The following is a 15974-nucleotide window of genomic DNA, read 5'->3' as shown; positions in this document are numbered from 1 at the left end:
TCCTGGGAGGCGGGTATGTGGGGGAGCAGAGGTCGCTCCTCCCAGGCACCGCTTAAGGGGGAATTTGAGTAGCTGCTGACGCCCCGAGGAGACGGCACATTGAGGCTCCACATTGTCTTTCAGGGTCCTTGGAGGGGCAAGAAGAAGGTGGTGAGGGCACAAAGGGGATGGGCAGTGTTAGGTTGGAGCCACTGGGGAGGACAGTGTCCAGAAACCTGTGGAGGAAGACTAGTACCAGGATGAAGATTCATTCAGGAAACTGGGTGCCCAGTTCAGGGGCTGTAATGAGAGGACGTAGCACCTAGAAAGAAGGTACTGCAAGCTGTCGCTTCCCAGTGAAAGTCCAATGTCCGGTGGAGGCGCACTTCAGTGTCCAGAAGAGGGTAGTACAGTGGGGTGACAGGCAGTACCAAGTTCAATTGGCAGTGTTCTAGGGGATCAGTGTGAGGCTAGTGCCAAGCAGGGACAAGGGAAGACCGGGGTGGCGAGGAGGTGAAGCCCCAGGGAGGACACAACGCGCGCGGGCTTTCCTTTACCCGAGAGTGACATCCTGGCAAATTTCCAAACCGGACGTACCCGGCTCGGAAGATGTCTAGCTGGTCAGAGCCAGCTCAGACCAGCGTGGGGGACCTTGGTGACAGTCTGAGAGCCTGGGCATTAGGTCCCGGAGGGCCGGTGCTCTGCGGGCGGGGTTCTGCTCCACCTGCCTGCAGCGTGGACTGTGCCCTCGACCCGCACGCGGACTGCAGGGAAGGGCTAGGGCCGGGCTTCTCTGGGCCAAGGATCAAGGTTCCTGGCTGGGTTAGGTAGCCTCGCTTTCCACGCTTCGGGATCCACGGTCTGAAGGGGGCGCCGTAGAGCCAGGCGCAGCGCGGTACCCGCCGGAGGTGGGACTTAATTTGTCCCCGCCTTGGGCGGAGTCACCGAGCTTCGAGACTCGCCCACCCAGCCCGAGCCGCTCCGAGGTGGCCCTTCCCGGCGGAAGTGAAGAAGCCCGAGACGGAGGCAGCGGAAGTGGCTGCGTTACGGCAGCCTGTACGCATGCGCTCTCTGCCTCGTTGCCGCTTTTGGGGCGGTCCTCTGTCCTGTCTTCTTTTCTCCACGTGAGGGGGTGCGCGAATCCCCAGTGGTGGCCGCGCGCTCAGCACCTCTGCAGCTCTCGTGCCCTTCACGATGGCGGGCATCCTGTTCGAGGATATTTTCGATGTGAAAGACATTGACCCAGAAGGCAAGAAATTTGACCGAGGTAAGGTGTGTAGGGGGCGGTATGAGGGAAGAAGCCCAACATGCCCACCCACCCCAAGTGGCCCGTCCCACCGTCTCGGCGCCTCCCCCAGGAAACAGTGCTTTTCGTGAATGAGAAACTTGAGACAGCTTTTTCTATAATATTTGCGGTGCCTGGTGCCTGGGCGGCCCTAAGCCACGGTTCCAGTATATTCCCCCTGGGAACCTTTCTAACTCCCTACACAGTTGTGTGTTCTACTCTGCACCTCGCTCGCACACTTTATTCTTAATAAAAGGTAGATGGTGCCTTACCTCAGGTCTTGCAGCGAGTTACCTGCCTGCCTCCCTAACACATAATTTTGTATTGACCTAAGAACTGTTAGCTCTTTTCGAAGCTCTCTGAATTTCATTCAGTTGACGGCTTGCTTGGTGTACTTATTTTCCCAACAATCCGGAAGTTGTTTTTTCTTGGTGTCACTTTGCCTGGAGGCAAATGTTTTAAGACAGATGTCAGTTCTCAATACATCCCGCAGTTTCCCTCAGCACAGTGCCTCCTACCAGGAACAGGAAGTCTCTGGACAAGTGAGAGTTTAGTCTAAGCCATCCAGGCATGTTTAGAGCCTAGAGACTGGCCACTGCTAGAAGGGCTTTGCTGCTTTCTTGGGACCCTGTCACCTTCTGAGGTTACTACCCTCTTCCTTCGTGTGAATCTGGTTTTGACTGCAGTTATGCGAGGCTGGTGGGTGTGGGCATGTTAGATGCGTTTGACCCCAAGCCGGCATCCCTAGGCTTTGTAATTATGTCTGTCTCACTCTTCCCCAGTATCCCGTCTGCATTGTGAGAGTGAATCTTTCAAGATGGACCTCATCTTAGATGTAAACATTCAGATTTACCCTGTAGACTTAGGTAAGTATTGAACACAGGTGACGACAAGAAGATTTTGGTCTTGGATGTCTTCTTCTTCACTCTGATGTTGCTGCTCTATTCAGGTGACAAGTTCCGGTTGGTTATAGCTAGTACTTTGTATGAAGATGGTACCTTGGATGATGGTGAATACAACCCCACAGACGACAGGCCTTCCAGGTGAGGTAGCAGTAAACAAGTGACTACAATAAGAAGTGTATAGAAAATATAATATGAGGATTATAGATTATGAATCTATACATACATATAGTTAAATATTATAGAAAATTTGCTTCTGTAATAATATATAGCATATACTACCCTATGCATATTATATGCAATGTATAACATAAGTTATATAATATGTATTCGGTATGTTATATACTATGTATATGTTAATAATATATAATTATATAGTAACATAAAAACAACTATGAGAATATAATGAATGGAAAGTATAACATATTTTATATATTGTATATAATGTTATAATATATATGTATTATATTAATGTTATATATTATATGTTATATATTATGTTATATATATTACATATTATATATATTATATATTATATATTATATGTAATGTTATATATTATATGTATTATAAAGAAAGGAAAACAAGTATGTAAAAAGGTCTTTATGTACTTGTTTCTAGGGATAAATGGTTGTTGTCAGTGGAATTTGGATTGCCTTAAAGACATTGCTGCAGTTAGAATTCTGACAACTGGAACTGGATGTGATGGCTTTTGTCTGTCATTCCAGGACTCAGGAGACAGATCACGAGTCTCAGGCCAGCCTTGACTACATGAGACCTTGTGTCTAAAAAAAAAAATTGAAAAAAATCCAAATGAGGAGTATTGTTGATTACTGAGAGCAGCGATCACAAGCTTGTGAATTGCCACTATATTTACTTGAGGCAGGGTTTTCTCACTTTGTAGTCCTGGTTGACCTGGTCTATGTAGATCGGGATGGCCTTGAACTCACAGTCACATCTATCTCCTTTGCCTCCTCAGTGCTAGAGTTAAGGTTAAGTACCTCCAATGGCTGCAGGTGTAGCTTTTTTAAGGCTGAGGAGAGCAGTGCATAGTAACCTAAGGGAGCTTGGTGTGGTAGAAAGACTATGAAGTAGTAGGTCTGGTGGCCTACACCCTTAATCCCAGCACCTGGGAGACAGAAGCACAAGTATCTGTCTGAGTTTGAGGCCAGCCTGGACTATGTAGCCAGTTAGGATAGCCAGGACTACATAGAGAGACCCGGTCTCAAAGGTTATAAGGCCACGACTTGCTCTGAGTTTTCAGCTCTCAGCCTTCTGTTTCCTCATCACCAAAATACAGATGGTCGTGTCTAGCTCACAGAGCTTCTGTGGGAGCTAAGGAAGGTCAGGCTTCTGTAGTGCACTTCTTATCAGTCTTCACTTTTTTTTTTTTTTTTTTTTTTTGAGCCAAGATCATTTTATTCCCACTCATCATTATGTTTGCAGTCTCCACTTTTAAAGTTCCCTTGTACTGTTACCCTGAAGAGTAACTTGGTGTGTTGTTTGTAGGGCTGACCAGTTTGAGTATGTAATGTATGGGAAAGTGTACAGGATCGAAGGGGACGAGACCTCAACGGAAGCAGCCACACGTCTGTAAGTAACACGGTCTAGAAAAGTCTTCTGCCTCCCTGTTCTGAGGTGGGGCCATGCTTCTATTTCTGTGTTGCCTTCTCCCCACCCCCTTGTTTTTTCTTAGTATTCCAAATCTAGGTGGAAGAATTTGTCTTGGGAACAGTTTCCAGTCTGAATGTGGGTCACTTAACGTCACCTGTTGTCAGGGTTTCAAGACTCTGTTGTCCAGAGGACACACTGGTAATCTGTCTTGCTTTGTGAGGGACAACAGAGCATCTTCCTGGATAACCACATGCATATTCATAGTTAGGCCTTTTTTGTTGGTTTTTACAACTTTATGTGTTGCTTCTCTGTATCCCAACCCTTGGATCTTTGGTTCACCACCTGATTTTTTTTTTTTCCCTTTAAAATGATATTAAAACAGTGTGGTTGTCAGAAACTTGAAGCAGAGAAATATTAAAAAAAAAAAAAAGTCACCTAAGGAATCTTTTAGATAAAGAGTTTGGATAGTTGGTGTGGTAGCAAATACCTTTAATCCCAGCATTTGGGAGACAGAAGCAGGTAGATTTCTGTGAGTTGGGCTAGCCTGGTCTACAGAGTGAGTTCCAGGACAGCTACATAGTGAGACCCCGCTTTTCTTTTCTTTTTTTTTTTCTTTCTAAGATTTATTTGTTTGTTTTATGTAAGTACACGGTACACTGTCATTGTCTTCAGACACACCAGAAGAGGGCACTAGATCCCATTACAGATGGTTGTGAGCCACCATGTGGTTGCTGGGAATTGAACTCAGGGCCTCTGGAAGAGCAGTCAGTGCTCTTAACCTCTGAGCCATCTCTCCAGCCCGAGACCCCGCTTTTCAAAAACAGAAGCAAACAAGAAAAAAAAAAAAGAGTATTTTTTTTTAACTGTTTACTTTTCCCTTTTACGATCCTTTACAATGTTTTCTTCTTCCTTCTTCTTTTTCCGTTAGCTGAAAACTCTCCCCAACTTTTTTCCTTTTCCCTTGGAGACAGGGTCTCTGTGTTAACCTGGGTTGGAACTGACCCAGGTTACCGCTGGACTCAGGAGATGTACTTGACACCTCCCGCTCCTGGGAGTGTAGGCGTGAGCCATCCTCCTGGCTTCTTTAGCATCATCAAAAATATTTAACTGCGTGTGTATGTGTATCACGTGCAGGCGTCAGTCCAGCAAGTTCAGAGGAGGGCCTTGGATCCCTTGAATGGGATCACAGTGCTTGTGACTTGTCTCGTGGTGCTGGGCGCCCAGGTCTTCTGCATTCTGCAAGAGCAGCTCGAGATCTTAAGGCTGAGCCATCTCTCCAGCTCCTGTGTAAACAGTGCGGTAGCTGTGTAACACTGCAGTGAGTGGTGACACCTTCATCTGGATGTCCCCTCGTTCTGGGCCCAGCCGCATTTCCCGTCTATTCCAGCTCTGCGTATGTGTCCTATGGCGGCCTCCTCATGAGGCTTCAGGGGGACGCCAACAACCTGCATGGATTTGAGGTGGACTCCCGAGTCTACCTGCTGATGAAGAAGCTGGCGTTCTGAACTTCCGGGAAACCAGCCTTGCCGCTTAGTCACTCGAGCCACGGACATTGGTCAAGCCTGTGCACGAGCTGTTTGCCTGTAGAAGTGATGGTGCTCTGTGTCCTCTGTGGTACATCTTCAGCTTCTCCGAATTCAGTGGAAAACCGACCAGTCTGTAAAAGGCCAAGTGGGAGAGCCTAGCACGAACCTGAAGTTGTATTATTATTATTTTTTTTTAATTAAAGTTTACTTTTTCAGACTCTTCTCCATCACTGGGGGGAATTGAAGGAGTTTTTTTTGTTGTTGTTGTTGTTGTTTTGTTTTGTTTTTTTAAAACATTTATTGTGTATAAGTACATTGTAGCTGTCTTCAGACACACCAGAAGAGGGCATCAGATTTCTTTTTTTTTTAATTTTTTTTAAATTAATTTTTATTTATATGAGTACAGTGTAGCTGTCTTCAGACACACCAGAAGAGGGAATCAGATCTCATTACAGATGGTTGTGAGCCACCATGTGGTTGCTGGGAATTGAACTCAGGACCTTTGGAAGAGCAGTCAGTGCTCTTAACCGCTGAGCCATCTCTCCAGCCCGGAATCGAAGGTTTTGCTTTTGCTATTTAGCCCACACTGGCCTTGAACTTGATCTTCCTGCCACCATCCCCTGAGTTTCTAGGATTGAGTCATACCTGGTATTTGCAAATCTGGGTCTCAAAACCCTCTATTCTAAATCTGTTTGTCTCTCTGTCTCTGTCTTTTTCCCTTTCGATTCCCTCTTACCTTACCCCACCCTCGTGGTGTGTGTGTGTGTGTGTGTGTGTGTGTGTGTGTGTGTGTGTGTGTGTGTGTATGTGTGTGTGTGTGTGTGTGTGTGTGTGCACTTCTATCACCTGAATCCTGGGAATTGAACTGAGATCGTCAAGACAAGCTTCTTTATTTACTGAGCACTTTTGCTGGCCTCCAGTTGTCTCTTGATGACCTGGATTTGTCACAGGAACCGGTTTCCCTGCTGGGATGCCTGGGGTGTTTCCTTCCCTTCTCTTTTTCGTTCTTTACAAGAGGTGTTAGAAAGGTGTTAGAAATAATGTTTAGGGAAATGGGTTGAAAATGAGTGGCCTCAGCGGGGAGGAGCAAAGGTGTTTTCACTTTCCACTGTAGGGTGTGTGGGTGTGATGCACTGGGGGATGGGAGGAATCTGCATAGACTCTTGTAATCATCCCATGGAGTCTGCTTTTGTAGGGCTGAGGGAAGATGGATTAGCTTACACTGGAAGATCCTTATCAGTAATGTGGTACAATTCCACCGTCTTGGTAGACTCCTGGCTGTCCCAGCAAAGAAAAGGGGACTTGAGAAGTATTCTGCTTATAAGCACTTCCCCCCCAAAACATATATTTTGTCTTATCGTATGCGTGCGTTAGGGAGAAGGAGTCCCTTCTTACTAACATGTGGTGCACATTCGTTCAGTGTTGATGTCTGGGCTCCTTCACCCACTGAGCCTTCTTGCCAGCATGCTCTTCCTGTGCAGGGTATGTGTGTGTGTGTTTAAGTGTGTAAGAAATGATGGAGTCGGCTACACAGAGTGATTTGGTTTTGACTTTTGGCTTTGGTTTTGACAGTGCAGAGATCAAACCCAAGGCTTAGTAGTCAGGCAAGTGTGGCATCCATCACTCAGCTGGATCTTTAGGCAAGGTCTAAAAAAGGCCCTCAAAGGTAGAGTCTGAACTACCTGAAACTGGTTATATAGCCAAGGGTGGCCTTGAACTGTTTTTTTTTTTTTAAAGGTTTTATTTATTTCATGTATGTGCATACACTGTCACTGTCTTCAGACACATCAGAAAGGGACATCGGATCCCATTACAGATGGTTGTGAGTCACCATGTGGTTGCTGGGATTTGAACTCAGGACCTCTAGAGGAGCAGGCAGTGCTCTTAACCGCTGAGCCATCTCTCCAGCCCAACCTTGAACTTGTGATCCTCCTGCCTCAACCTCACAAACTGCTGAACTTACAGGCGTGCTCCTGGTTTCAGGATTAGAGTCTTAAGGCAGATAGGGTTACGACCGGTTACTCAGATTGCCAGTGCGAGGCGCCTGGAACTTCGGCTTAGCTGCAGGGAACATTCTCACCTGCTGTCTGCTGAGAGCACAGTTTCTGGTCTCCAGCATGTCTAACTCTGGGTGCTGGCTCTTCTGGGCTGTAGCATTTTGCTCGGTGGTTTTTCATTTCTTTGGTTTGGTTTTGTGCCGAGAGATTGAACCCAGGACTTGTGTTTGCTATGTAAGAGCTCTACCACTGAGCTATGTCCTTGCAGTAAATTAATGTTTGAAACAGTCTGGACTCAAACTCTATGTAGCTGGAGTACTGTGTTTACAGGCATGTACCATTATGTACAGCTTTGCCTCTTTAACTTAAATTTTATCCGTGTGTATGTGTGATGCGTACATGCACACGTGGGAGTCAGCGCGTGATGCTGTGTATAATGAGGTCAGAAGCAACGTCTGGGAGTTGGTTCTGGCCTTTTCCGAGGGTTCCTGGCCATAGACACGTTAGACTCTCATGATAAGCACTTGGACCTACTGAGCCATCTTGCTGGCTCTGAATTCTTTCTCAAATGTTAAATTTAGCTTCCTTTAGTGTTACAACAAATTACAAATTATACTTATCCTAGAATTAGTAGATAAAGGACTGTCACGTAGAAACTGACACTGAGATTCCAATGACGTTTTTTAGCTCTGCGCAACTGTTGATCCCTTTGTCGGGTTCTGCCCACACAGACACCTAGCGCTGTCTGGATTGTTATCCCCACAACTGCTATCTGCTTGCTCTTCCACTCAGAGCTCCTTAAGACTGTATATACTCTCCAAGGACATGGAAGTCTCTGAAGTAAATACTCACCAAAGGGCATGCTAGGCAGTACACCACACCAGGAAGATGGATGGGCTGAGACTCAGACTGGAGTGTTCTTTTTCTGCTGGAAGGCTATGTGACCATTGGGAAGCCTTGGTGTCTCTTCATGTATAAAACAGGATAGGTAATACCTACCATACAGACTTGGGGTGGGGGGATCCTGGGACATCTACTCCCTGTGTGAAGAACACCTTTCCCTTGTGTGTGCGCACACGTGTGCGTGTGTGTGTGCGTGCGTGTGTGTGTGTGTGTGTGTGTGTGTGTGTGTGTGTATGTGTGTTTGGAATTGTGAGACCCTGACTTCTCCACCTACATGGTAGCCTTTCCTCCTTTACTTCGGAATAGAAGAGGGAAAAGCTCTCACCAGTCTTCTCCCAGGACTCTGGCCATTGTAGGCTGACCCTTGGCAATATAGTTTTTGTTCTTGTGCAAAGTAAACCTCTAACACCAACGAAGCAGAGACTCACGTTTACTCGCAAAACCCGTAACTCTGCCTTCATTTGCAGGGGAGGGTGGTTCCCAGTAGACTTCCTGGTGGTCACACAGGACTGCCTTTTAGATGCATTTGTGGAAACTAGAAAGAGCCTTCAACTGCTCTTTGCTTGTCCTGCTGCGTGAGCTACGGAGCCTGACTCCTGCACTTCCGCCTGACCTCCACAGGAGGGAAGCAGGAGCCCAGGCCTGCGTAAGCTCCCGCTGAGCTGCTGATACTCTGAGCTGTTTGCTCAGCTGCCTCATCCAAGTCTGGTCTTTACTGAACCATCTGCACAGCTTACCTGGGGCGTGGAGTTCCCCAAGCTTCCTGTTAGCTTTCTTGGGAGGTAGGGTCCGGGAGGTCTGTTGTCCCAGTGAAGAACATTGGTCCCTTGGTTTTTAATTGGCTTTTGGGTGCTGTCGTTCTCAAACAGGTTCAGTTTTGTCTCTAAGTAGGGGCAGCCTTTCTCAGAGATTAACCTGGTAATCCTTTATCAAGAGCAGTATCTTGAGGACCAAACATTCTCACTGGGAATCACAGTGAAGGGAATGAGGGCATTGGGAGGGAACTTAAACTTGAAAGCAAAGAAGAGTTCCCTTTCGTTTTCTGATACAGTATTAGTCTCTACCTGGGTTGAAAGGCTAGACCGGTCTAGGCATTTGCAGACTTAGTGTATGAAAGCACATGTAGAGAATTCGTCATTTTCAAATTTGTACAGGAAATAGACCAAAGATAGCTGCTCTGATGAATATTGTTGATAGGTTAAGAAAAAAATCGCTCCTAAGGTTGTACAGTGTCCTGGCCTGTGTATCCCTTTCCCAGGGCCCGTTAGGCGAGAGCAGGATGTCTAGTGAGCTGCCTCAGAGCCTTCCTGAGGAAGCTTGCCCCTGAGAGATGTTGCAGACGATCGCTCTCCGTGCCAGTGCACGGGACGCTTACTGAGACCAAGTCCTGGATGAGGGTTGGTAGAGTTAGGTATGGTGGTGGAGGGGTCAGGAAACGGGGGGGAGCTGGGGTGGAGACCCAGGGGTGGGGAAGGTAGGTGAAGGAGGGAAAAGTGTGTATCCATCAGCAGCAAGGCTTGGGATAGGAGGAAGTCCACTCTGGAGGTTGAGTGGCAAGGAGCCTTTGTTGAAAGCTCCTGGCACAACGTCTGGGGCTTCCAGGGTCTGTAGTGAGGTCCCAGCAAAGAGCCCATGAGTTCCATTCACAGGTTCGTGTGTCCCGTTCAGGTATCCAGGGATTTGGTCTAAGGACCCGGAGGTTTGATTTAGCTGACCAGGAATAATCTTGGCTCTGAATCCTTGAAGCCTGTTCAGAAGTCCAGGGCCAGCAGTTCTGGCTACAACACTGAAGTTCGTCTCCAACAATCCAGAAGTCCTGTTTGGGAACTTGTTTAGTGTGAGGAGTTGAGAGGTTCTGCTTGGGACAGCTGTGGTGGGAAGGGTCCGTCTGACACAGAGGGCGGGACCTTCTACCAGCAGCAGGAAGCGCACCTTTCCCCGAAGCAGTTGTTGCAAGCTCAAGAAGAGGGCACTGGGGTCCTTGTGAGCTGTGGTCCTGCCCTGTGGAGGAAGCTGAAGGCAGAGGATGGGCCTGAGGCCAGTGAGTTGGCCCACATATCAGGCCTCTTCTCACTAAGGTGGAAAGATTTACTGCCAGCACCCAGGTATTGTGGCTGAGAAGCATCACTCCGTATAGACCAGCTTTCATACACTGAAGACACCTAGAATCTAGAATCCCTTGTCTTTTCCCAGGTCCTTAGAGGAACTGAGTAAGAGGGTAGTTTCTATAGGTCTGGGGACTTACCTGGGTTCCTAGGAGGCCCTGCAGGGCTCCCAAGAGGAGGCGAACCTGACCAGAAAGCTGTCCCAGGAGGGATGAGAGGCAGGAGGGTTCCAACTGTCCTCGTGCTGCCATCACCCCCTCCAGTAGAAGGGACACTGCCCCTAGAATGTCCTGTGCCTTGCTCTGTTCCTGAGAAAGAAAAAGTAGACTGCTTCAAAAAAACGTGCTAAGAATGGGTGGGGAGCCCATAGGAGTAGCCAGCAGGATGAATCATAGGAGCTGAGAATTGGACAGGATGAGGGTCCCACCCATCACAGGAATTCCTCCACAGTCTCCTAATAACCAGCTATTGGCCTCTGCTTCAGCAACTCCAGTGTCCATCAGTGTAGCCTGGTCTTGCATGGACTCTTAGAAAGCCACCCTGTCTTGTCGCAGTGTTTAGCTCTAGGCTGCACCGTTGCAGTCCTAGTCTTTCAGATACAAAACTGTTGCCCACAGCATTTCTAAGTTAAACGTAGCAACAAAACTGTCACCATAACCGTGAAGATGAAAAGAAAGGGCTTGACAAATGGCAGAGCTGGATATGATGGCCCAGGACTCTAATCCCAGCACTGGGGGGGTGGGGGGGTGGGGTAGGGTGAGGTGGGGAGGGGGCTGAGATAGGAGGATCACAAGTTCAAGGCCAGTCTGGAATACATAGTTAGACCCTGCTACAAACACAGAGATAAAGCTATAATTTATATGACTCATCCTTCTCCTGACCCAGGGCTCCTAGGAGACTTGAAAAGAAAGGGGATTCTACAAGTGCAGCTAAGTGCCACCTGGCTTGCTCTTGCTGCTGCGTTTTTTTTTGTTTTGTTTTGTTTTGTTTTGTTTTGTTTGTTTGTTTTTTTGAGACAAGGTCTCACTATATAGCCTAGGCTAGCCTGTAGCCCCTCATCTTTCTGCCCCACTCTGTGAGCTGCTAAGATTTCTGGTTTGGGTCACTATGCCCAGCAAAGATTTGAATCTTGATTTTGCCTTAATTTAGTGGTACTTTCTGCTTTATGTCACCTGTGGACAGCAGACCAGAGTCCATGCCAACTTAAGAAGGTTGAGAAGCTGGGCATTGATGGCACATCTTTGACCTCAGCACTCGGTAGGCAGAGGCAGACAGACGGACCTCTGAGTTTGAAGCCAGCCTGGTCTATAGAGCAAGTTCCAGGACAGCCATGGATAGACATAAAGACACCCTGACTTGAAAAACCAAAGGAGAAGGAGGAGGAGGAGGAGGAGGAAAGGAGGATGAGGAAGGAAAGAGGAGGAGGAAGGAGAAGGGAGAAGGAAGGAGGGGAAGATGAAGAACAAGAAGTCAGTCAGACAGACAGACAGACAGACAGGAAGCTGACGAGCCCTTGAAATGGCTCAGGTAAAGGTGCTTGTGGCCCAGCTTGATGACTCTGACCTCTACATGGCATGTGCTGCCGTGTATATAAACAATGCATTAAAGAAAAGACTGAACAAGACTAAGAATAGGCCAAAGGTATGGACACGAAAGGCTTCTAACCAACTTTTTATGGTATTCAGTTTCAAATCTTTTTAGCATGCATATGTACGTACTATCTCATATATATGTGCGTGTATATACAAATATACATATGTACAAATATATGTATGTGTATTTACATATATGTTACACGCACACGCACACATGTGTTTAAGACAGCATCTTATTCCCTGCTGGCCTTGAACTTACAGCGATCTGTTTGCCACTGTCTCCTGAGCGATGAGATTAAAGGCATGAAACTAAGCCTATTTGGTCAGAAATTTGGCATTGTTTTCTCAAGAGCTCATCATAGGTGAATGTAATTTGGGATAAGGTGGCCAAGCTGAAAGTAAGACTTTCAGGGAATTCAAGAATTTTCAGGAATAGAGGAGCAGTAGGGATCCGATAATAACAGGAGCTATGGAAGGCAATATGACAAATTTCCCCCCTCCCTCTCCTTTTCTTTTTTTGAGATGGGGTCTCACTCTGCAGTCCAACTGACTGGTGGGAAGACTCTAGGCTAGCAGGTGTGAATCCTGGAGCCTCTTACCGTCTGGGTTTTCCATTCTCCCAGGCTAAAGTCCACAGCAGGCAGCAGGACAGGGATAGACAAAGGGTTGACGTCAGGACACTGACTCTGTTAAAAAAAAAATAAAAAAGGTGGGGGCAGGAGGAAAGAGCTGAAGTAGAGGTCAGGAGGGTGGCCGTGACTGGGATGGTCTTCCTTAGTACCATGCTCATGGGAGCTTCTAAGAGATTAACGCAAAGCGTAGCCCTTGCCAGAGCTAAGACGAGGTGGTGTGGCCAAAGACAGTACAGGAGTGAGAGGAACTGAAGGCCTGAGCTCCTCAACTCAGTTAAGGGGATAGAAAGCAAAGGGCTTGGGGTTGCTTACCAGTCGGCTGTGAAGGAGGTAGGAGTCACGAAGCAGTTTATTTAGGAGTCTGGGGTCACAGGCGGGAGGAACTGGGCTGGACAGAGTTAGTCTTGCGGTGAGGAGAAGTATGGCCACCAGGAGCAAATCTTAGATGAGGAGAGGTGAAGTTGAAGGGTCGATAAGGAGAAACGCACTCTCAGGTGGTGACTCAGGGATCCCCATTTGGGAGCCAGACCTGAAATCCAGGGGTCCGGTGTCCAGACAGACACCTTTTCTCCGGAGACTGGGCTTCCCAGCCCTCTGCATCCTTGTCCCCTGCCAATCCAAGCTTGAACTTGTCCCCAGCCCTCACGTAGCCTTACCAGTCAGCTCCATTCTGCCCAGGGTGTCTGACTGCAGTGGCTCCCTGTGTGGGGCCTCTCCCCTGAATCTTTCCTGGGGCCATGGAGACGGCTTGAGCTTTTGTACCTCTGCACAGAGTGGGGTGGGGACAGGTGGGCCAAGGAATCTATCCTGAAAATGACAGAAATAGTGAATCTTTCATCAGGTCTCAAGGAAAAGACTTTCTGGTGCAGGGAAACACGTGCGTGGAGGCCTTGAGGTGCGGGCCAGCCAGGGCCAGAGTTCTTCGCATTCTGACTCTCCCATGTTTTCTTGTGACTGAAGCATAGAGTGTCTCCTCTTTGTTGGGGGACTCTTCAGTGACTCCGATGAAGTCCTGGTGCCCCATCTACTGATTGCTGCCCTGCTGAGAGCAGCGAGATGTTACATACCCAGCTTAAGTGGACTCAAATTCTGAGCACCATTGCTTGTTATCTGGGAGAGAACGTGGGATGGGAATAGAGAAGGGGGTGTCGTTAAGTCAGGAGAAGAGTAGAAAATGGGTCATTGGGCCAAGATGTGCCAGATGAGCACATCTGTGCTGAGGAACAGAGACCTTGTTGGGAGTGGGGCTGAGGCAGGAGAATGGACCACCAGAGACAAGAATTAAAAGAGACACTTGTTTCTCATTCTTTCCTTTTTGCCCCGCAAATAAAACCCAGGACTTTTCTTTAGATTTCCAAGTTCTGAAATGCCCCATTACTCAAATCAGAGGGCTAATAGAAGTAGGACGTCCTTCCTGAGGCAAGTGTCCTGGGAGGCACTTACAGAGCAAGACGATACTACCGCACTCACATGGCTTATTTCACCTTAGACATGGCCGGTGTATTCATTGCAGCTGCAGCTGCCTCCCTGCCCCCTCCAGATCCCTTCCACGTCCTTCCTGGGACCCCCACTTTTCACAAGTTGAGCAGAGACTTGCACCTGATTCAATATTGGGATCTCCTGTGGGTCGGTCAACACACACAAGCTTCCCCTCTATTACCCTGTTCTTGTGCCTTGGCTCACCTCAGCCAGTTCCCCAGTCCCAGGATTCAGAACCTTAAGCTAGCAGGAATGACAATATGAGAATAGGGATTAGGATTGTGTCCCCAGGACAAAGTTCTCTTGTTCTGCACGCACCTCTTTTCTTATTCTCTCATGGCCCCAACGCAGCCAGACCTTTGCTGAATTCTACCGAGTCTGTGAATAGTCCCTCATAAACCTGTTACCCAACCCCCTTTCCCTGCTCTGTCCCGCTCCTCCCATTCTGGGAAGGCTCCACTCTTCTTGACAAAGGTCAGTGCCTGTAGGTTCCAGTTTGCCTGCCCCTCCCCCAGCTCTGGGCCGAGCTCTTTCTTGTTCTTCATACCATACCCTCACTTAACCCCAAATGGTGCTTGTCACTCACCAGGTGAAGAAGGGCTTCAGGACCCAGGTACACAGTAGGCAGCACTCTGGGGAGCAGGTAGGTAGGAAGACACTGGCTGGGGTACAGCCCCTCCTCTGTAGTAGGGTCACTAGCCTGCCCAGGCCACTTCCGCCCAATCAGAGAGCAGAGAGCCACCAAGCCCTGGTGAAGGCCCCGGAAATGACGACTTCTTTTCCTATCTACCGGGCCTAGAGCCCACGGCTGGACCATGGTCGGTGAATGGAGCCCGGTCCCTCCACCCACACACGCTCTAGAGAGGATCTGAATAGCAGGAGCTGTCTCATGTCCTGGGCACATGAGACCCTGAGGCCCGGGTGAGAGAGAGGAGAAAGGGGTTTGTCCAGGAGAAATCTGGCGGAATACATTTGTCCCTGGGAAAGAGAGGTCTTGTTTTAGATTGGTGACGTTTTGGTTCCCGACTCTCCAAATTTCTTTTCCCTGAACAGTATCCCTGTGGCTGAAATCTGACAGCACTTTGGCTTTCTTGTGTTCCCTTCCATATTCCCCTGCTCCAGAGGAGTGTCTTTCCTGGTATTTCCCCTTTCCAACTGGCAATGTAGGGATTGCCTATATGAGAGAATGATCATGTTACAGGAAACAGGGTTTGGACGATATGTGGGACCTGGGGAGTGAAGGGATATGCGTTTGGTTAAGACTGAGCCCAGAGCACCTCTTTAATCTCAGCACTTGGGAGGCAGAGGCAGGTGGATCTCAGGAAGTTTGAGGCTAGCCTGGCCTACCTAGTGAGCTACAGGCCAGCCAGGGCTACATAATGAGAACCTGTTTCAAAATGAGAGACAGACAAATAGATTGACTGGGCTTAGGTACCCTTCTTTCTCCTGGAGGTACAGGGACCTGGAGAGCTCAGCTCTGTGGGCAAGCCTGCCGTTGATTGCTCAATGGTCCCCTTCCAGTCCTACCATTATACATGTGATGAGAGAAATAACCAGGCCCATCTGTTCCTGTCTTAGGAAAGACAGCTGCCGAGCCTCCCCCACAAATACCTCTTTGCTGGCTCCTCTCTCTCTTCCTTTGGCCCTGGCTCTAGCTCCTGTGCTTTCTCCTCAGTCCCTGTCTCCCCACAGTCTGTCCTCTGGGACCCTGGGGCCTGACCCTGCCCTCTCTCCCTTGTTCTTCCTCAGGCTTTCTCCCGTGCCTCCTCTGAGGATGGACTGTCTATTAAGGAGTATGGCCCAGATCCCAGAATTCTCCAGTTGAATAAGAGATACCTCCTAAGATTAGGAAGCCTGATGCTGGGATAGCGGGAAGTGGTGGGGGTAGGAGAGGATGGGGAGGCTTGTCTAGAAAAGCAGGACGAAGGAGGTGGGGAATGACCTGGAGAGGAATAAG

The 15974-nt window shown here is 48.3% G+C and overlaps 2 protein-coding genes across 11 annotated transcripts; one reads left to right on the top strand and one right to left on the bottom strand.

Moving 5' to 3' along the window:
- The first annotated feature begins 1082 nt into the window (after positions 1 to 1082).
- Polr2h (RNA polymerase II, I and III subunit H) lies at positions 1083 to 5531 on the top strand. 2 transcript variants are annotated; one of them, NM_001134789.1, is made up of 5 exons: positions 1083 to 1246; positions 2047 to 2130; positions 2214 to 2307; positions 3676 to 3759; positions 5168 to 5531. In NM_001134789.1, the coding sequence occupies exons 1-5, from the start codon at positions 1174 to 1176 to the stop codon at positions 5283 to 5285; spliced, it is 453 nt and encodes a 150-aa protein (NP_001128261.1). In that variant the 5' UTR covers positions 1083 to 1173; the 3' UTR covers positions 5286 to 5531. The 2 variants fall into 2 exon arrangements, with proteins under 2 accessions (NP_001128261.1, XP_087432905.1); XM_087576779.1 differs by having other exon boundaries at positions 1118 to 1246; positions 4915 to 5523.
- Positions 5532 to 8620: 3089 nt separating this feature from the next.
- Positions 8621 to 14688, bottom strand: Thpol1 (thrombopoietin like 1). 9 transcript variants are annotated; one of them, XM_087576971.1, is made up of 7 exons: positions 14604 to 14688; positions 14222 to 14260; positions 13195 to 14137; positions 12851 to 12978; positions 12506 to 12592; positions 10452 to 10619; positions 8621 to 10219 (listed from the first exon to the last, which is right to left on the bottom strand). In XM_087576971.1, the coding sequence occupies exons 3-7, from the start codon at positions 13205 to 13207 to the stop codon at positions 9635 to 9637; spliced, it is 981 nt and encodes a 326-aa protein (XP_087433097.1). In that variant the 5' UTR covers positions 13208 to 14137; positions 14222 to 14260; positions 14604 to 14688; the 3' UTR covers positions 8621 to 9634. The 9 variants fall into 9 exon arrangements, with proteins under 9 accessions (XP_087433097.1, XP_087433092.1, XP_087433093.1 ...); XM_087576966.1 differs by having other exon boundaries at positions 13195 to 13345; XM_087576967.1 differs by having other exon boundaries at positions 8621 to 10207; positions 13195 to 13345.
- Positions 14689 to 15974: the final 1286 nt, after the last annotated feature.

Source organism: Rattus norvegicus, chromosome 11 (assembly GCF_021556685.1).
Source record: "Rattus norvegicus strain SHRSP/BbbUtx chromosome 11, alternate assembly SHRSP_T2T, whole genome shotgun sequence".
Taxonomy (NCBI): Eukaryota; Metazoa; Chordata; class Mammalia; order Rodentia; family Muridae; genus Rattus; species Rattus norvegicus.
This window is presented reverse-complemented; position numbering and strand designations above follow the sequence as displayed.

Bases quoted from the DNA above. Each gene is read 5' to 3' on its own strand.
- Polr2h (NM_001134789.1), top strand. From the start codon at position 1,174: ATGGCGGGCATCCTGTTCGAGGATATTTTCGATGTGAAAGACATTGAC. The intron at 2,131-2,213 runs GTAAGTATTGAA...TGCTCTATTCAG, and splicing joins GATTTACCCTGTAGACTTAG to GTGACAAGTTCCGGTTGGTT. The intron at 3,760-5,167 runs GTAAGTAACACG...CGTCTATTCCAG, and splicing joins ACGGAAGCAGCCACACGTCT to CTCTGCGTATGTGTCCTATG.
- Thpol1 (XM_087576971.1), bottom strand. The intron at 12,593-12,850 runs GTAAGCAACCCC...TTTTTTTAACAG, and splicing joins ACCTCCTTCACAGCCGACTG to AGTCAGTGTCCTGACGTCAA. The intron at 10,220-10,451 runs GTAAGTCCCCAG...CTCTGCCTTCAG, and splicing joins AGGGCCTCCTAGGAACCCAG to CTTCCTCCACAGGGCAGGAC.